General features: G+C 36.8%; 2 protein-coding genes across 2 annotated transcripts; both read right to left on the bottom strand.

The window, feature by feature from the left end:
• Positions 1-712: 712 nt before the first annotated feature.
• LOC309475912 (mast cell protease 1A-like) lies at positions 713-3,865 on the bottom strand. Its single transcript, XM_082138899.1, has 5 exons — positions 3,792-3,865; positions 3,541-3,691; positions 3,302-3,434; positions 1,036-1,287; positions 713-927 (listed from the first exon to the last, which is right to left on the bottom strand). The coding sequence occupies exons 1-5, from the start codon at positions 3,853-3,855 to the stop codon at positions 769-771; spliced, it is 759 nt and encodes a 252-aa protein (XP_081995025.1). The 5' UTR covers positions 3,856-3,865; the 3' UTR covers positions 713-768.
• A 13,630-nt stretch (positions 3,866-17,495) lies between these two features.
• Positions 17,496-18,964, bottom strand: LOC309474929 (complement factor D-like). Its single transcript, XM_082137547.1, has 4 exons — positions 18,885-18,964; positions 18,444-18,595; positions 17,727-17,852; positions 17,496-17,648 (listed from the first exon to the last, which is right to left on the bottom strand). The coding sequence occupies exons 1-4, from the start codon at positions 18,946-18,948 to the stop codon at positions 17,502-17,504; spliced, it is 489 nt and encodes a 162-aa protein (XP_081993673.1). The 5' UTR covers positions 18,949-18,964; the 3' UTR covers positions 17,496-17,501.
• Positions 18,965-22,255: the final 3,291 nt, after the last annotated feature.

Genomic DNA, 22,255 nt, shown 5'->3' with positions numbered 1-22,255 from the left:
AGGCAGCCACAAAGTTGCTTGCGTTTTGCACTTGATACTTGCATTTCAGATCGTTAAAATAGGGCCCTATATGTTGTTAGATCTCAAAGACTTACAAAAACCTTGTATCTCCAAATTTTGTCATTTTTATTAGTGTGTTTTTTTTTTTTTTTTATCGTTAATATTGGTCACCCTTTATGTCTCTCTGTGAAAAAAAAAGAAAAAAAAAAGAAGAGCTTTAGTGTGGGCAGGTGCAAATCCTGCTGGAAAATGAAGGAAGCATGAAGTGCTCTGAAAATGTCCTGGTAGACGGCTGCGTTGACTCTGGATTTCATAAAGCACAGTGGACTAAAGTCCTCCTTTCTGATGAGAGCAAATTTTGAGACCAGGACATTTTCAGAGCACTTCATGCTTCCTTCAGCAGACAAGCTTTATGGAGATGCTGACTTCATTTTCCAGCAGGATTTGCACCTGCCCACACTGCCAAAATAACCAAAACCTGGTTCAATGGCCATGCTATTACTGTGTAATTACTGTGTGATTTCATGTAATATTCAAATTTTTTGAAATCCTGTTTTCGTGGGTTTTATGGGCTGGAAGCCCAAATTATGTACGAATAAACAACTAAATACTTGAAATCGTTTATATATATTGTAGACTTTGAGTAAAAGTCCCCCCATGTAATATTGTAACTTTATATGGTTGTGACAATGAAGACACTTGGAACGATTGATGCTTGTCATGTGATACTTTATTGAAAGAAGTTACGGAAGCATTTAGTAACTTAACTCACATCACATTTCTAACTATGTTGCCGATCCAGTGAAGATATGGTGAAATCTTAGTATACACATTAGGATATTGAGGTGAATTGCACTGCTCTTTACATCCAAACGATGTGACACCAACTGCAGTGTTTCCATAAACCAAAGGACCTCCTGAATCAAACTGTAAAGAAACAGATCAACACGTCACTAAAAATTAAATATACCGTATCAGTTTAAACTCATTAATTGACATAACATAAAGTATGTGAATCTTTTTTTTTGTACGTACAAGGCAGGATCCACCATGGCCATGTGTGCACATCATTTTAGAGAGTGAGTATAACTCTCCCCATCTATAGCTACATTCTGTGTTATTCATTAAATACACATTTGCTTCCATTAGACGATCACTCTTTGGGCCTTTAGTCTCTATTCTTCCCCAGCCGGCAACACTACAGAGAGAATTTGTTCCCAAGTCTTCTCCTTTCTTTGGTAATGAAATCCATTTAACATCGTTGTTTGCTCCAACTTTTTCCTGTAGCTGTAATTCAAAAACACAACCAGTATTAATAAAAGATTTAGTCATCTTTATTAAGACTGGACTGCAGTTGTTTATACTGCTGTTTGTGTGGTTAGTACAAAAGCCCTGATTGCAAAATAAATTCAAACACAGTGTGTGTTAGTTTTGTGCCACTGTTTCCTGATCAGCAGAGGTGGACAAAGTACACAACTTCCTTACTTGAGTGAAAGTACAGATACTACTGGTCAAATATTACTCCGTTACAAGTAAAAGTTGTAAAGACAGATTTTTACTTAAGTAAAAGTACAGAAGTACTCATTTTTCAAAAGTAAATGTCAATGCATTGTTTTATTATTGTTGCATTGTTGTGTGTAATACTTACAGTACCTTATGCTTCTGAATCCATGCCTGCGTGCCCTCATATCAATATCACATTTATTTGTAGAACACAGCTCCAGTAGTGGGATTGAATGTGAGATTGAATAAGTCACTCAATAACGTCCACAATGGTTTCGGACACCCAAATGGCTGTTCCCTCAAATAGTGCCCTATTTAAAGTGTTTTGGCTTTTAGTATGAATATGTTAGCCTTACTGTTATCTATAACCTTGTGTACACCAAAACAATGACAAAATTTAGAAGGCCAAACCCAACGTTGAAAATGAAAATCAGGTTGATGTCAGAATCCAACGCCAGATTGATATCAATCTCCAACGTTAGACAGACGTTGTATTGTGGTTGAAAACGAAAATCGGGTTGACGTCAGAAACCAACATCAGTCGAGTCCTGACGTCAATCTGACTTTCATTTCCAACCAAAATGCAACCCCTGCAATCAAAATCATCCCCTGACTGACGTTTCTACTTTCTACTTTTTTCTACGACAGAATTGTTGTGGAGTAAAAAGTACGATATTTGTCTTTCAAATGTAGTGAAGTTAAAGTAAAAAGTTTCCAGAAAAAATAATACTCAAGTAAAGTACAGATACTCAAAAAGTGTAGGGGAGCGCGGGGCACAACCTAATGCGGGGCTAGTTGTAACACGCTTGTTTTAAATACTTCCGCACATGCTTGGATGACGAAACTTTGTGTATTTACTAGTTGCCATATCAACACTATATAGAAAACACAATTTTTTTTTTGGAAGATATCCATAGACATTTATTAAACCATAGCAAAAGTAAATTTCTTACTTAAGTAAATTTTTCATCTCTATTTTTTGTGTTTATTTAAAATAAGACAAATCTGATATTATTTTAATCTCCAAGATGTTATTTAACAGTTGAGATAGTTATTTAATGCTTCGCTAACTAGCAGAAGACACTAGCAGGGTTTAAATCCCAGTTGTGCAGAGGCAGGGCATGTTGTAACACTGCGTTACAATGTTCCCCTATTAGAAATGCTATTATATTCTATACTTTTATTAATTTTATTGAGAAAACGTGAGAAAAAGGTGAATAAAAACTGAGAGTCAATGTTCAGAAATTACTAATTATTTATTTGTTTTTGAACTATGTTATAGCTGTGTTTTCCTGTGTTCGTAGTCAAAACTCAAAAATGAGTTTATATTTAATTATTAAAAATTGCCATTATTTTATATGAAAAAGTGTTTTAATTGTATTTTATTTAGAAAATATTTTAGTTTATTTTGTATATTTTTTTTATTAGATCAGATAACATTTTAAGCTGTCATATGTTATGTTACAATGTGCCCCACACATGTTACAATGTACCCCACCTATGGGGCATGTTGTCACATTTCACTTCCATTCTTTCGGGGTATATCAAGAAAAAAGTATATACTGTATTAATAAAACAAAAACACACAATTGTACTAGACATGTGGGAAATTAATGTGGGAAAAAATAAATACTCTGAACCATAAGTAGATTTACACAAACTGAGAAAGTCAAAAAGCGTTACTTTGTGCCCCGCTCTCCCCTACTTAAGTACAGTACTCAAGTAAATGTACTTTGTTACTGTCCACTTCTGCTGATCAGATTCTATTTGAACAACTAAAAGTATTACAGTTTGTTACCCTCAAAAGCATGATGTCATTACGATTGTTTCCAAAGTTCGGATGCGGGATGTAAGACTTCACGCCGAAGCGATCTGAACTCTCGATGTTCTTTAAGTCATGAGCACCAACAACAACCGTCAGAATCTCAAATCTGTTGAAAGAGAAAGTCATGATAGTAATTGATGTCATTCAGCACACTGTATGGTTGCACTGCAGTGGTTGTGTCATTCAAAAGTGATTTCTAAACAAGCTTTTACCTATCCCAGCAATGTGCAGCAGTCAAGACAAACTCATCAGAAATGAGGAATCCACCACAGATATGTTCCCCATTTGTCTGAATAGAAACCATGTAAGGTCTGGAGTGGGGTTTGGCTTCGTTGCCGTTCACTATACCCACATTCACATGAGCTGAGAGAGAGAGAGTGCTGTCAGCCAACTTATTCAGCACATATACAAATCAAACATTCTTAAAAATCATCATAATTGACTGTAATATAATCAATCTCACCAGTGAAGGTCAGGTGTGGCAGCAGAGAGGCCAGCAGGAGCAGAGAGATGATGATGATGGTCATGATGAAGAAGACATTGAGTTCTCATGGCAAAACACTGTATAAATATACTGTAAAAGTGGGTGGAGTCACTGAGTTGCCCCCAATTCTTTTTTTTCTTCTTGCAGTATGAGCAACACAGTGATGAAAAGATACTGTTCTTCCGGTATTGCAAGAAGATTCAACTTGGTTTAGATGATAAGAATTGAGCATGTATGCATGCATTTTAGTACTGAATATTCTACAGCTCATAATACAGCTGATGTGCAGTTTGTTACCCTTAAAAGCACAATATCATTCCAAAATGGCCAATATCAATATTGTGATATGTTTTGATGCAGGGTATACAAGGACAATCCTTCCAATTACCCTTACAAAAAATAAGTTTATTCAAGTGTGCTATTAGTATACTTCTTTTAAACTAAAAATAAGAAAGTTTACTTTCAGTCTACTTTTTATGTACTTCTCAGAAATATGCTTTATGTACTTATCAGAAATATACTTCAAATTGCACTTAAGTGCAAAAAGTATAATTAAGTAAGTATTCTTGGCTTGTACTTGTGTTTACTGTTTTGATTGAGTAGCTTATTAAATACCTTTTTTTAAAACATAATATTACACACTGTCTTATGAACTCACATGTTCATGTTTTTTATAGTAACAAGCTTTCGGGTGAAATAGCTTATAGAGTAAATAAAATGAGCATGGAACTGAACCTGATCTTGTCCACAGCGATAATAATAATTTAAAGTTTATTAAAGTGTTCTAGTAGTACACTTCTTTTCAACTAAAAATAAGAATTTATATACTTCTTGAAAATATATATGTACTTCTCAGAAATATAGGCTACTTAAATTACACTTAAGTGTATTTGACTTATACTGAGAGAAAAGTCCAAGTATATTTGGCCTGTACTTGTACTCAATCTTTTGATCGAGATATACTTAGAAGTATAATTAAGTATTCAAAGTATACTTGGCTTGTAGTTGTGTTAACTCTTTTGAGTAGCCTATTAAATGTACTTTTTTTACATAGTTTTACATAGTTTTTCAGATACAAACTTATGAAACTTACATTGTTTGAAAATATTTATTAAAATATTGATATAAAACAGATATGTTTGTAATTCTGTGTATCTGAATTTTTGTTTAGGCTAGTCCACTGGTATAGACATTTACTTTAATTCTACTTTACTCTTTCCCCGCCATTGACTACATTTTCCAGCTATCCATGTTTTCACTGTTATACGGTAGGGGGCGCTATGACACATCTTCTAGTACAGAATCTCCGGATCAAAATACAGGAGAAGAAGAAGCTGAAACAAGTGATAGAAGATTGCTCACTCAAATGTAAAATAACATGATCATCAAACATTACAGTAAACAGTGTGTAAATCAAAACTGCTTAATATTACCAAATGAAATGAAGCGTAACCCATTAAAGAGAAAACGACTGTGAAGCTTTGGGGGTGTTGGACTCGATCTACTCCATCTCTGTGTTTTGATCATCGTTCTGAATCTGAATCTTTGACAAAAATGAGATTTTCTCAACTTTTTTTGTTTAAAATGTTGCCTTTCTTTATGAAACTTACGAACATTCAAGTGTTGATAAAAAAGGATGCATGAAGCTAATAAATTGTTTTTAAAATTAAAGTACAGTTAAAGGTATTTTTCAAGTATAAAAAATTCAATTTGAACATAGTGGTACAGACTAGGCATACTGCAAGTGCAAAAATAATATATAAATAGTAAACTATAAGTATAATGTTAAGTTCACTTAAAGAAAACTTGTAGTATAAAACTACTTAACTAGTAGTTTACTGAGAGTATACTTCAAAGTGTACTTACATAAACTAAAAATTTGCTACAAGTATTAAAATAGTAAACTTCTAGTATACCCATAAGTTCACTTGCAGTACAAATGAGAAACGTAATATGAACTAGCTGTGCACTTAAAGTTTACTACTGTTACACTTATAGTACACTTAAACATATGCTTTTATATACTAAAAGTGGGCCAATTTAGTCCCAAGCGGTATTAAAATAGTGTACTTACAAGTTTACTACAAGTACATATTGACATTAGTATACTTACTGCATAATGTATACTTTAAAAATATACTTGAACATTACTTAAATACTTCATTACAGTAAATGAACTTGAAGCATACTTCTTTTTCGTAAGGGTAGTTAGGCCATGATCAGCACATATGAATAAAACTCACCTCATATGGCTTCTTTGAAATACTTGATTCTGATTGGTCGACCCATTCTAAACTGTTGATTTTTTTACTTTAAACGGCATCACTAAAGTAGTTCCAGGCGAGCTTTCACTGCATTAAATTTCCATGTCAATTCGCCAAATTATTTCAGTTATTCACAAGCCTATCACAGCAAAAGAATCAAAAACCGCACTCAGTGCCTATATATGCCCACGGGATGCAATTACAATGAGGAGAATTTTTATTATTATGAGTATTATTTCACTCTAATGGTAAAACACTATGGGCCCTATCTTGCACCCAGCGCAAGTGACTTTGTACACCGACGCATGTATCATTCCTATTTTGCACCCGCGCAAAGCGCGCTTTTCCCTCCACAGAAGCACGTCGCTAAACTAGGGAATGAACTTGCGCTCCCGGGGGCGGTTCAGCGCAAAAAAGGAGGCGTGTTCTGGCGCAAACGTTCCTTCATGCTATTTTGCAGGTTTAGAAAACAATTGCGCCACTAACCAGGAAAAAATAGTTTAAAGTCAGTGTCGCGTTGCGCATGTTATTCATATGCTATTTTAAGGGCGCATGCTTGGCCATAATCAATGTAGCGTGTGCACAACGCGCATGCACTTTGCTTATCTCATCTACACAGAAGCAGCAGTTTTCATTTTTGCAAATCATACATTATTACGATAGATAGATAGATAGATAGATAGATAGATAGATAGATAGATAGATAGATAGATAGACAGACAGACAATTTATAAAAGCATACATCTAGCTTACACATTTACCCAAATTATCATACGCCTGTTTAACCGAAGTTAATTTGGGTGGGTTTCTCCATTTCAATGTAACTTCTCTCTTTTACGGCTGTGACGAGAACGAGAACAAATCCACCGTTACAATAGCAATCCGCTATGGAAAAAGCGCGTCTGCTCTTAAAGTCCCACTCCGATCATATTTTGAGCTATTTTTAAACATTCTCAGTGGTCTTTAAATGATGATTATGCCGTTTTTAGCCAAAATCACAAAACCTGTGCCGTTTTCTGGGACTTCGCTTCAGCAGAGCGGCAGTAGCTCATTAGCAATTCGCCTCTGCGTTGTGGGCGAAGCCGTTGGCTGAAGCGAGATACATATGGCGCTTTTCCACTACACAGTACCAGCTCACCTCAGCTCGCCTCGCCTCGACTCGACTCGGCTCGGCTCTGTTTGGTTTTCCACTGTGTAAAAGTTGTACCTGTACCTGCTTCCAGGTACTTTTTTTCGTACCACCTCCGGCGAGGTTCTGAGCGAGCTGAGGCGATACTAAAATGTGACGTGAAAACACGGCAGACTGCTAATTGGTCAGAGAGAATCGTCACTATTCACTGCGTCATCATTGCACGCGCCAGACGGAGTATCCTGAATAAAAAACAGCAAAAACAAAAACAAAAACATCCAAAAACAGCATACACTCGATTTCCTCCAATTGTGTGTGGGTAGCGGGTGTGTCTCGCGCGTCTCGCGTAAAAGATTAAGTCACGGCAGTTTCCTGCAGCGTCGCTATGACGACCAGGTACTATTGTGGAGGTACTATCTGCAATGGAAAACGGAGCGAAAAGCGAGTCGAGTCGAGTCGAGTTGAGCTGGTACTGGTAATGGAAAAGCGCCAATAGGCAGCAATTAACAGCCTCTTTCTGTCTTTCTTTCTTTCTGTCAACACAGAAAACATTTCATCACTGGATAGTTTTTTTCGTTTAATTAAAGTGTTGTTTTATGTCTTTAAATAATTTTTATGTACTGTCTTAATGTGTAAAATAATGTCTTCTAGTGTTGTTTACACTTTCGCCTGTCCGGGTCTCTCTCTCTGCTCGTTCTTTCATTTAAACAAGCGCAGCAGTTCATCTACATTACTCACCGATCAAATAAGACTTTGGTGGGACAAAAATTCACTTTGGCGGGTGCTAAAACAAGTTCAATGCAGGAAAATTCATGCGTGAATTTAACTGAGTACATGACCATGCACTCGCACAAATGCGACCACATAAAATTTGAACTTGCACATTCTCAAAAAATGGTCGCAGTCTGGAACCCTGGAACGTAATCCATTCATCTCTCACAGCAACATGTTTTGGTAAAGCATGAAAGCTAATACCAATATCTCTCCTCTTAGCATTGCAACCCGCTACCGCACATAGGTATTAGCGCCAGAGCCGTCGCAATGGGGTAGGCAAGGTAGGCAGCTGCCTAGGGCCCCCAGCTGAAGGGGGCCCCCGATGGCCGCACGGTCGTTTAGGTTGTGTATCTGCCCTCGTCAAACAGTATCAACCACTGTAAACAAACCACCACAGTGAGACAGCGCTATCACTCTCCAGTACTGCTCCATGAGAGGGGCCCCCCAAACTGAGGGATTCCCCCTATGCAACGACAAACACTATGAGTGCCCTAATCACTGTAATGTTGAAGTGACATCCACCGTCGCGCACCCCCCATCAGGTCCCCCACTAGCTGTCAGTGGAAGAGAAACTGTCGCTGCCACACTCAGCGCTACGCGGGCATTTAAATTGAAAAATGTCATCATGAAGTGCTCATACCCTTCAGGATTTTCCAAAAGACAGAGAAAGAAAGAAGAAGAGGAAAAACGCCAAAGACACAGCGGCAAGTAAACCATTATTATCTCCAAATACAACTGTCTGACGTGTTTTCACATCTCTGCGAACATAAACCTTGACATCAGTGACCAAACACAACGGTATGTGAGCGTTGTTAGAGGGTGAAAAAGTTCAACTAATAGTCATACACAACTTTGTTCTGTTTGCAGAATTTAAGCATAAAATACACACTAGACAACTTCTCGCCCCTTCACTGTTGTAGCTACAGCGTTCGAAAACTTCCTTTGAGCCAAATCCTCTTGATGCACGAGCCCAGATTACGATCGCATGAGATTGTTTGCCATGTATAAAGGCAAAAGCTAGAGAAGTGTTGTCACTACTCTTGACGGCTGTCTGCCCGCGGCTGCGGTCACGGTAAAAACTTTGTCAATTCCAAACAAAATGAGCTGGTCCTATGATTCCCATCCCATGCAGTTAGGTCCAAACAAAATAATCCATCAAGTCCGGTTACATTTTAGGTGTACGCAAATTGAAAATCAATTTCAGTTGGTGATGTTTCTATTCCATCTGGAGAAAAATGCCCTTTTTCCTTCGCGTTTGTCCTTTTATTCTTCTCCATCAACACATCTCAAAACTTTGTACCGTACGCAACAGGTAGTTTTGCGTATGAAGTTACTGTCTGTGGCATTATGGGAAGTGAAGTTCTTTTCCTGTAAAGTAAATATCTAATCCTCCACACTTCGCTTTCATGATATGCTATGAGAAAAACAATAAACGTATGGCTATTCACCAAATGTTTTTTTTGCTTTATTAGGTGCTTTGCTTAAATTTCTTAAACACTTTGTGTAGCGTAGAATTCATGACTCTTAAAATGCACCAGAATACAAGAAATCCCATCTGAATTTTAAAAATTTTCCTGAGGGAGGACTTGGAACCTCACTTCACTCTTTTGCCTAGGGCCCCCAAATATCTTGAAACGGCCCTGATTAGCGCCATGGTGTTTGGTGTTTTATGCCCCCAACGGCGTCTTCCAGTCAGCGAGGGGATGGGTAGGTTTAAGGTTGAGGGTAGGGTTAGCTGCCTCTAAGGAGCCATTGGGGGCTTAAAACACCATCGAGCGATCCGCCATCGTCTTCTCTACTCCTCAGAACCTGAGCGGGCGGGGCGGAGGGGAGTATGAGCTTGTGGCCCCGCCCAGTGGAGTTACTACGTCACAACTCCAGTCTATTTTAGCCGGCATTTTAGCGTCTGCTACTGATTCACAGCCATTTGAATGCAGAAATACTCAGAAATACAACTTTGAGCTTATTTTTCTCAAGATATATCCTCTAACATCAGAAAAATACCACAAGAACATGTTAACACCTAGAAAAACATGATTTTCATTGGAGTGGGTCTTTAAAGGGAATGTGAGATGACGCTCTGATTGGTTTATTTCACGTTACGACCAAACCACACCTATGAATAATGAAGCTACTTCAGACCAACCCATTTTTTTTCATTTATTTATATATTCTCTTTTCATGGTAATGCAACACGAAATGCCACAACAACAATCCAACAAACACAACAAAAATACATTCCATGACAAAAAGAACAGGAGTAGGATGAAGAAAAAAAAAATCTTATAAACTCCTACCCCATTCTTATATTAAGAAAGTTACAAATTAGATGGCCTCACCGACATAACAAAAAATAACAACGCCAAAAAAATAACAAAATAGCGCAGACCAGATGTAATCTACTTTCCAGTTTAACAAATTTCTTTTTTTTAAATTTATTTAAATTTTCTTTTTTATTATTAATTCTGCTTACACAACACTAAAACAAAAACAAACACAACAATAATACAATGATGACAAGTCTTGTAACAAAAACAACGACGAGACCATCATTGTTGTTATAATTTTAAAAATTTTCACATTCATCTTTGTACAAGGTAAGTATCTTCTGTTTATACTTATATTTAAAGATATTAGATTTGCGCCTGGTGCAAGAGTCATTTATCCCGCCGGGAAAATAGCAACAGCGCCGAGACCCGCCCACAAAGTTACTTGCGCTTTGCGCTTGACACTTGCGTTTCAGATCGTTAAAATAGGGCCCTGTAAGACAATTACTATCTAAATTAACAAAATTTTAGACATCGAGCAGAAACCTTGTTTCTTCATATTTTGTCATTTTTTCCCGCATACATCATTACTATTGGTCACCCTGTTTGTTGGTTCTGCAAATATTTAACCAGGAAAACGAATTAAAAATAGCTGTGAATAAACCTCGTATCTCCATCGGAGACATAAATAAATGACTGAATGTTTGAATAAGTACAGTGTTTTCTTCACTCAAGAAACTCTCTCTATAAAGGCTAAAGTTTTATGTATTTGAGGAGTGGAGAAGACTGTCTTAGTCTAGCATTTGTCGTCGAGAACTTCCTTAAATAGCATGTGCATGTGTTTCATCCTAAGTTGATGAAAACGTAATGTTATAGACTTACTGCCTCAGATGCGGCCGTTCTATTGGTGGACAAACACGTTTTGACATTCACTGGTCAAAACTCCATTTTAGATTGATTTTGGTAGAGTGTTAATTATATAATGACACATGCAAGTGTCTGGCCATATATAAAGCCACAATATCAACTTTGACAGCACAGTGTTTAATTATTTAAATATATCATAATATATTAGGTAAATAACCCTACGGCCCTGCACTGATCAAGCAAATAAACATGACAAACAACAGGATAAAAATGTCAAACTGTTAACATTTTTATCTTATTAACAGTTATCTTATATTATCACTATAGCACATTCTAAATCTTTCTCATGCTCTTTCACAGCCACATGTACACACACACTAGCGCACAGAAAGTTATCAGCTCTGCCCGCAATATTTTATAAAAAAAAATACATGATATTTCTCAGTAGCGAGGCGATAACGTCTGTGTCAGAGACTGCTACCGAATGAGCCGCACAAATTCAGGAAATTCTCTCTCTCTCTCTCTCTCTCTCTCTCTCTCTCTCTCTCTCTCTCTCTCTCTCTCTCTCATATTACTGCATGTCAATAGCTCTAGCCTCCATTGCTAGTTCTTAAATGATGAAAGATTGGGATAGAATGCGTCAGAAGGTTCTAGTCAAGTGTACTTTATTTTAGCTTGATAAATCTGAAAAAAATATTTAAAAAATTTGAGCTAAAGAATCTCACTTTATTATACCATAGTTATTCCAATTTTGGAGATTTCTGCCTTTGCTCAATCAAAATGAGGTGTACTTGCTAATGTGAAATGACTTTAGCGCCCACCATGTAATTGTCATGGTTATTCTCTGTTTAGTTTGATTTTCATGAAGTTTTAGTTTGTTTCTCTTTAATTTCCTGTTTCCTTTGTTCTATAGTTTCCCTCCACCTATCAGTTACCATAGATATTACAGTTTTTCTGAATTGCTCAAACACATTTCTTGAAACCATTACTCACTTTCTCAAAACCTTAAACACAAAACCAAATTTTCAAACCACATTCACAGAACCTCTGACTCTTCTGGCAAAATCAAACAATTGCCTCAAAACCATTTTATCTGTGCTCAAAATCAAACAATGCTCTCAGATCATTCACACAGTGAGTCAAAATTATAAACACTACAGATTAGATGAGATTAGACTACAGGGTGGGCCATTTATCACCGTGGTGGCATGGGAGTGGTTGGTGATATTGAGGTCCTGTTTGTGGCACATTACAGTTTTTCTCAGTCGCTTTGGTGCATTTCTCACATCACTATTTACATTTGCACAACAGTTAATGCAGTTCTCAAAACAATTAGTACAAACTGCAAAACCTAGTTGATAACCTGCAAAAGCGTGTCACTTGCTCAAAATGGATAGCTCATTCCTCAAAAGCAAGTATTCATGTCAATGAAAGTGTCAGTGTCATCAATATGAAAAGTCCTGACACCATCGTTTATGAACAAGATAGTCAAATGGCTTTGTCATGTTTTCATTATGACAGTTTACTCTGTTTTCCAATGCAAAAAAAGTCAGATCTTGGTGACACTACCTGAAAATGCTCAAGACAGCACTAAATACTATTTGCACATGCCCTTTGAAAAATACAGTAAAGTTACACATTACTGTATTTAGTGAGGTAACAGTGAGTACCAGACACTGAATATGTATGTTTCACATTTTTACTGCATATGCTCTTTGCAATTCTAATTTGTTCACAGCATTGTGCAAAAGAAAAAAATACACCCTTATTTACAACAAACATAAACTCCCTTTGGGTAGAGCTGTGCACAACTGGAAACAATATTGCAGTACATACTGGAACTGAACATACAACATACATAGTACTGTTATCATTCATGCACATCCAGACGTTCCTCATCAGTGAAAGCTGAGATTCACCTGAGAGAAATTGTTCAATTTAGGAGACATTTTCAGAAAAAAAAAAAAGATAAAAAAAAAATGTGTAAAATTTGCTTGACAGATTTTGACAACTAGTTCAACATTTTTGTATGTAATGACTCAAGCAATGAAATGAGGACTATTAGTTTTATGTGGAATGACTATTCAGCATTAACAAGTATAGTTCATTTTGACTGACATGACATAAGCAAATGATAATGTTATAAAACAGCAGAGAGTTGTATGAAAGCAATTGATGCATGTCCAAAAGCATTTGCAGTTTGTTGGAAGGAATGAGAAACTGCTACTATGATGTGCACAAATGACTAAATGTTGTGGAGGTTGAACTAACTGTTGTGCAAATGTAAATAGTGATGTGAGAAATGCACCAAAGCGACTGAGAACAACTGTAGTATATGTCATGGTTGTAAGGCCCGCTATATTGGCCCAATCTGCCGGTTCGCCAATACACGGGGAAGGTTGTCACGTGTTCTGTCCTCACTCATGCAAAGTATTGGTTGGTTAAATTTGCAATACATTAATCATGTACTCACTCGTTAATTCATCTGACTCCATAAATGAAAGGTTTTTATAATATCTGTGCCTCACTAAAAGTGAGCGAATGTTTGACTATTCCTTTTAACCATTAAATAAACAATGTCAAACCCAGTTGGAATAATCACATTGTAGCAATTTAATATTTCAGATATCAGAGATCAATTCCACAATCTAGAACATGGTTATACATTGGTTACACCAAAGAATCTTACCCAGCTTGTACCTGAGATAGAGAGAGAGAAAGGGAAAGAGAGAGAGAGAGGGAGAGAGAGAGAGAGAGAGAGAGAGAGAAACCACCTATTCAATTCCACGTCCAGCCAAGAAGAAGAGACAGAGAGAGCCAGAACACCTTCCTTTATCCTCTGTCCAGGTGACAAGGGGGATGGGGTGAGACCACCCTCAAATGGCTTCTATCCCACAGAAGGGGGGTTGCCTTATCTGGCATTATCTCTAAACCAGTTCCCTATGAACTTCTATAAACCTTATTTCCTTTTATTTTATCTATCTGGATATGAGATATCTGTACCACTCACTTTGAGACATTTCAAATGACACCAAAAGCATAACAGTCAATGATAAACATTCGCATTAAACCATGCTCTTGTGTGGGTTCTTTGTTGTTAGTTCATGTGCTTCTGAGAGTTCCAATGTTAATTAGCCAGCCGGGCCCTTTTGTCCCATAAATCAGGCCTCAACCAGTATTTTCAGTCTTACATGGTCACCACCCATCTTGAGGAGTTTGCCCCCTCACATGTACTGGTGTGCCACAAACGGGACTTTGGTGTCACCAGCCATTCCCATGTTGTTGCGGTGTATCCATATAAATGGCCCACCCTGTACATCAACAAATGGAGAACACAGAATCCAAAGCATGCAGTTACAGAAAAAAAAAGTATATTTGTAACAAAGTAAACAAATTTTACAATTTCATAAAAAAAAATATAGTAATGACAACTTACGTAGTAAGGTGAATAAACTGTATACTGTATCCACTGCAAGTATAGTATTGTACTGAATACAGTTTTTTTCCAATTGCTAACACACAATTTTGCAAACTAGGCTGCTTTTATCAAAATACTTCACACAATTCACACAACCACACACCCAAACTGCAAAATACCTTCAGATTGTTCACATGCACAGAAATATTGCAGATACACACACATGCTGTTGAAATATTTCCTTTTTAATTTTTCACCAAACAAGTCAGTGTGCAACATATGCACAGCAGATATATTTACACTGGACTGAACACAAAAAAACAGTAAACTGAAAAAGATTGAAGTGTTAACAGTTAAAGGACAATTCCGGTATTTAACACTTTGAGTCTATTTTGTAGTTCGTTTTGGATGAACTAGAGTGGTGGATGAAGAAATTTTGACAATGGTTCCTGTCGCGACTTTTTGACTATTTTAGAATTGCCCATGACCGCTTTAGAATGGGAGTCTATGGCCATGCATGAACATGTCCTTAAAACAACCCTTAACGTTCGTTTTCAAAACTGTGCAACTCACTGAGTGGTTAGTGGTGTTCGTTGATGTTCCAAAACAAGTAGCGTAGCGAAATACAGTTTCTGTCGTGTTTTATTTGGCATTTTGTCAAATCCATTGATTTCCGTTGGAGGACTCATTGCTCGTTGATATTACTGCGCTACCGGAGACGGAAAGGAAGGATGCTGTTTACATTTGATTGTAGTCTTTTAGGTCTTTTCGCTCGGTTCTCAGGCGAGCGTGAGCAGAGCAACGGAAGTTTCGGAAGAGCGGAAGTTTATACGCGGTTGTGAGGTATCTGAAAAAATTGTTCCACTATAGAAAAATAAACGGATTGAAATCATATATTGCGCCGATATATTTGTTTTTAATCATCAACGAACACCACTAACCACTCGGTGAGTTGCACAGTTTTGAAAACGAACGTTAAGGGTTGTTTTAAGGACATGTTTGTGCATGGCCATTGACTCCCATTCTAAAGCAGTCATGGGCAATTCTAAAATAGTTAAAAAGTCGCGACAGGAACCATTGTCAAAATTTCTTTGTCCACCACTCTTGTTCATCCAAAACAAACTACAAAATAGACTTAAAGTGTTAAATACCGGAATTGTCCTTTAAGCATTTAGGTGTTGTGTCAGGTGACACATGTATCGGCCAATCAGCTCATGGAGTGTCATTTTGAATGGCAGTGTTTTGAAATGGCAAACATGTGACTTTATGTCAGATTGTTGTGTCTTATGCAGAGAACCATGTTCAGTGTGTTTAAAAAGTGCTATTTTGAAATGCAAAATGTGTGTAAAGCAGAAAATGTTTAAATAATTGTGCTGTGCATGTCATTTTAGTGTGTTAGCAATTGGAAAAAACTGTATTGAATAGTAGGCCTTATCGCATGTTTGTATATTCACCACTTGAATACTGTGAAAATACAGTGACCCAACTGCAAAAGCCAAAAAGGTTACAGTAAAAAAACTCTAAATGAAAAGCATGTTACAGTAAAGTACACTCAGAAGAGTTGTGCAACTGCAAAATCAAGGTCTGTGAGAGAGATTTTATCCTGCTTCAGCATCATGTCTTCATGTTGGGTCCGGCCTGAGGAGTTTCTCCAAATCTCAGACAATGTCTCTGCAGGCAAAGGGAAAAACCCTAAAGCCAGATCCAGCCTTGACAACATTCTCCACACCTGCTCTTCCTCGTCTACTTATACAGTCTACTATATTGACATATAGTTGAAAAGTTACTTATAGTCAACAGCACGTTCAAAAGGGACCATCAAAATAAAGTGTTACCCAATTCCGCCACTGACCAGGAAAAACCTAGTCTAAAGTCAGTGGTTTGTTGCGCATGTTATTCATATGCTATTTTAAGGGCACATGCTTGGCCATAATCAATGTAGCGTGTGCACAACGCGCATGCACTTTGCTTATCTCATCTACACACAGACGCAGTAGTTCTCATTTTTAGAAAACCATACATTATTACAAGGAAAAATATTAACACACGAGGGAAATCATTGTTGTGTCCATGAAGATGTGAAAAAATCGGCATAAATCTAGCTTACACATTTACCCACATTTTTATACCCCTGTTTAACCGAAGCTAATTTGGGTGGGTTTCTCCATCCCCAATGTCACTTCTCTGTGTTTTACGGCCCTGACGAGAACGTCGGTCTCCTCGGCTGTGAAGCGCTCCTGGTGTGCGCCTGGCAAATCCGCCGTTATAATATCAATCCGCCATGGAACAAGCGCGCCTGCTCTTAAAGGGAATGTGAGATGTCGCTCTGATTGGTTTATTTCACGTTACGCCCAAACCACACCTATGAATAATGAAGCTACTTCAGACCAACCCATTTTAGATTTGCGTTTGGCGCAAGAGTCATTTATCCCGCCGGTATAATAGCAACAGCGCCCAAGACCCGCGTTTCGCGCTTGATACTTGCATTTCAGATTGTTAAAATAGGGCCCTTAGTGTTTTAGCAATTCAGAAAAACTGTAATTTAATCCTCATATCTGTTCATTATCGAGTTCATTCCCAGACAGCAATATAGTGTTGGCCCAGATCCAGCCCACATCTGGACCATGTGGAATCCATGTGTACCAGATGTGGGCCGGATCTGGGCCGACACTATGTTGCTGCCTAGATTATCTTGTGTATTTAAGTTCCTTTTGGGTTTCTGTTGGTTGTCCTGTATTGTTTGTGCCATGCACACTGTCATATGTTGTTTGCTCTTGTTAAATAAACCTTGTTGTGACTTGATTCGTGACAGTAATATTGTAATTATATATGGTTGTGACAATGAACACACTTTGACTGATTGATGCTTGCAATGTGTTACTTTAATTGGGGAAAAAATCTGGATTTTTTTTTATTTTTTGGAAGAATACAGGAAAACTTCTTCCTTCACTTAACATTTCACTTAACATTTCAAATATTTTCATAGATCCATGGAAGATACGGTGAAATCTTAGTATACACATTAGGATACTTAGGTGAATTACAGTGTTTAGGGTAACTGAAAGATGTGACACCAACTGCAGCATTTTCACAAACCAAAGGACCTCCTGAATCCCCCTGTTAAGAAACACAGATCAACACGTCACTAAAAAGCCATATCACAATTAAAACTCACTTCATAAAATGATTACATACTTTGCAGGATCCACCGTGGCCATATGCACACATCATTTGTGAGTCTGAGTATTTCCGTTTTCTTTTCCATTTTTTACATGTTGCGTTATCCATTATCTTCACTTTGGCCACCATTAGACGATCACTCTTTGGACAGTTCATTGCCAGACCGCAACATTACAATCAGGATCTTTTCTGTCTATGGATTCTTTCTTTGGTAATGATATCCAATCTACACGTTCGCTTTGTTTGATTTTTTTCTCTAGCTGTAATTTAAAAGCATTCATTATTAATGAATAGATTTATCTTCCATTAGATTAAACAACAGTTTATCATTTTTCTCATTTTTCTATGAGGTTATAGTGCAGGAGCCCTGAAAGTGAATTTTTGTTTTGTTTTTGTTTTTGTTCTGCAACTGGAACAAGTGTAGATATTTACCTGCAAAAGCATAATGTCATTCTCAGTGTCCAGATGCTTGAGGTAGGACTTTACTCCGATGCGGACTGAACCCTCATTCTCATTTTTTAGGTTATGTGCGCCAACCACAACTGTCAGTATTTCATTTCTTTTGAAAGAAAGTAGTATTATTTCTCACAGTTTTATGCATTCTTTTATAAAACTATATTGAGCATACTGATGATAACAAAAGTATGTAAACTATTATACTACTGTCATTTCATTTAAAAAATCTCCATAAATAATCAATCTTTATTGCAGTTCAGAAGACAAAAGTCTTACTTCTTTTCGGCAATGTGCCGCAGTCAAGACAAACTCATCAGAAATGAGGAATCCACCGCAGATGTGTTGCCTGTTCTTCTGGAGAGAAACCATGTAGGGTCTGGAGTGGGGTTTGGCTTCTGTGCCGTTCACTATACCCACATTCACATGAGCTGAAACCACAAAAATGTGAATTTGTGAAAACTGTGATGTCATGCGCATGCGTATTACATGTTCAGTCTAAAGGCGCATAGTTTCTTTACAAAGTGACATCGCCAACTACTGGCCTGGTCTAAATAATAAAGCATTTTTAGTCACTTTTTTCGTAGATCCCTGTGAATGGGGATCGTTTTGACAATGTTATCATCTGTACGCAAAAAAATGCAAAGGAAAGAATATCAGTTTTTAGTATACTGTTGTCATGTAAATGTACCCTTAGTAATGAAGTTCATTTAGTCTCACCAGTGAAGGTCAGGTGTGGCAGCAGAGAGGCCAGCAGGAGCAGAGAGATGATGATGATGGTCATGATGAAGAAGACGATCAGTGAGCTCTCATGATAAAACACTGTATAAACATAAGGGTGGGTGGAGACAATGAGCTTTTTTTCCCCTTCAGTTTGTGGATGAGTAAATATTTTTCTTGTTAATCCTTGTGGTCTCATTTTCAGAGGGTTTGGCCTAGATCTAGAAGTACTAAGCAGGTCAGCATACATTTTGTTACTTGAATATTTTACAATTCATAACCTTAAATATCAGTATAAATTGATGGAAAACCAACATAATAACCCAGGTGTATGGAATTAATTTTGTGCCAATAATAATGAACGTAGATTTTCAAGAAACTAATGAAAATATAAATTGAAACGGAATAAAATATCTTTGAAACTGAAAAAGAATAAATCGCAGGCAAATTTTTTGACTTCGTTTTTAATACACTGCATGTTTTGCTAACTATTTCTCATATTTCAATCGCTGATCTGAACTTACAAATGCACTTCCAGAGTTTTCATTTGCGCTTCTGAAGTTTTCGTTCGCCGTTCTGACACATTTCTCTCGTGGGGGCGGGGCTAGTGGCAGTGTGTTCTCATTGGCTACTGAGTTTTTGATTGACAGCTTCTTCACCTGGAAGTGAAGACGTCAGTGTTGTGTTTACATGTGTGAATTTAAGCGTCTGTAATCGCAGCTTTCTATTTCATTTTAATGATATTAATTTTATATCTGTATTTATTTGCTGCTATACTATATTGTTGAGATGATTTCTTATAGAAGGAATAGTACAGACGAATGATATCATTATCATTAGTCATCGTCGCTATCAGGATACTGGATAGCCTACTCGTGGTAAGTGTGATTTCTTTTTAATACTATACTATTTATAATACAGTACTGGCTTTTTTTATGTGGAGAGGCATTTTAGAGCTCTGTGACTGTGAGAGCCCATAACATTATACAGCTGTGTTGTCTTGATTTGACTGTTAGTCCAATCATTGCATGACTTGTTTATCTACATTCGGTTACAGTCTTCGATTATCATATTTCCCCCCCCCCCCCAGCCACCCCAAACAACATTGGGCTAGAGTACTGTACAGTATCTGTACTGTATCAGTCAATGACCGATGCCATAGGACCAGAGCGCTGTCAATCACTGCCTGATTCAACTTTGGCAATGTAAAGCCTTTTTTTACCATGCCAATAAAGCTATTTAAACCTGAATTTCTCAATTGCTGATTAATTTGCGATGCAGAGTTTTTGAAAGAGGAGAGACACGACTCGACCACAGACCACGCCTCTGTTCGTAATATGTAAACACTCAATTATTTTGAAGTATCGCCCTGGTCGCAATATTTATTCTGATTACTTTAGTGTTATAAAGATGACTGATAAAGCTATTATATGTAGCTAGTATGAGTAACAAAATGCTTTTTCTGTGTCCATATTTGACTAATAATAATGCAAAAATTGCACTTCAAATGAACATTTCAGAGAAAAAGTTTAATCTTTAATAGTCTTTAATAATAAATATATGTCCAAATTAAAAACTTAATACATGCAAGTAATTATGACTGAAAACATCCAGCAACTAGGGAATACACACCAGTATCTACTGGTTACACAACAGTATTACATATGAGAAATGCTGCATGACTCAGAGGTAAATATTTAGTAATGTAAAATCCCTTAAAACATTTATATAATTTGTTTGGAATAAATATTTTAAGTCTGCAACTTGTTACTGTATGTGGGAGTTCAAAGCAGTTTGTATAGTTAGATTATAATACATTTCCTCTCTCATTTTCCAGGGACTGGAGCAACTTTTCCATAAACAAAATTCTGATGCTGACACAGAGGATGGAGTGATAGTACCAGAGATCCACTGTCCCTATCAGACAATAATCTTACTTTGTTCAGACACACACATCACCTTTGAATGACTGGGATCTTGATCTTCAGACACCTGATTTATTTTATTTTAATATTATAAACTAAAATATTTCAATTTCCTCTAGATTAAAACAAACACAGTTCACAAGAGGTTGCACTTTATTCTTATTAGTCTATGCTGATCTTGGATTAGCATACCAACAGCAGATATGAATGTTAAGGGGATAGTTCACCCAAAAATAAAATTCTCACTTATTTTACTCACCCTCATGCTGTCCCAGATGCATTTTACTTTCTTTCTACAGATAAACACGAATTAAGATTGTAAGGAAAGTAATCCATCTCTGCGAGTCCTAAAGATGCTTTAAAAACACACACACAGTGAGCGTGACGGTAATCAATGCATGGATCCTCAGTGGATGAATCAATGGCTTCTGAAGTCAAACAACAGGCTAGATAAAAGAAATACTAATAATGTAAACTGTTTTAACTATTAAAAATCACTTCCGACCAACTGTCTTACGTACATGGGTTACAATCCACTTGTATTATATGGACTCACAGAGATGGATTATTTCCTTAAAACTCTTTGTCTATGTTTATGTGAAGAAGAAAGTCATATACATCTGGGATGGCATGAAGGTGAGTAAATGATGGGAGAATCCTCATGTTTTGGGTGGACTATCCTTGTACTGCTTGTATACAGTCACTGCTTTGTTATTTGTACTGCAACAGGAACTGTTCAAAGAATCATTGCATCATTTAAAATGTATATTAATTTTTAAAATGTATTCTGTATTTGTAATTGTGCATTTTGTATAGTAATTCTATAGTATCGTGAGAATACTGTTCATTACATGTATAGTATTTAGTTAATGTTTTGTGGATTGTGGTCTTTCCTGTCACAACATAATTGCATCCAAGACTTTCACTCTGATACTTGTGTATATGCTTTAGTGACAATAAAGAATGAACATTTATTTGAATTCATATTTTCAATTACATTCATTTAACTGGTTGTAGAAGTCACAACTGAAACGGTTGATGATTGTTAAAATATATTTACAATTTTAAATGTTAGAAGATAGTATTAATTAAATGAAATAACTAAATACAATTATCAATAAAAAAATGGCAACAAGAACATTCTTTGTGTGACATATGTAATGAAATGCCCTTTGAGGTCTGTATCATCTGACAGAAGGCCACGATTGTAATTTTCATATTGTTTAAATTCCTTTTATTTAAGTGATCATTAATTTTGATGGTGTAAATGTATATCATGCTAACAATGAGTAGTGTGATGGCCATGGTTGCCAACCTTGATTACCTGAAGTGAAACTTTCTTGACGGCTGAATGTATCACACACGTTTGCTAGTATTCTCTTTAAATTGTGACAGCTCAACCTAATCAGAGCCTAACATGAGTATAATCATCAGCAATAAACAAAT

This window comes from Leuciscus leuciscus (genome assembly GCF_965113295.1).
Source record: "Leuciscus leuciscus genome assembly, chromosome: 15".
NCBI lineage: Eukaryota > Metazoa > Chordata > Actinopteri > Cypriniformes > Leuciscidae > Leuciscus > Leuciscus leuciscus.
This window is presented reverse-complemented; position numbering and strand designations above follow the sequence as displayed.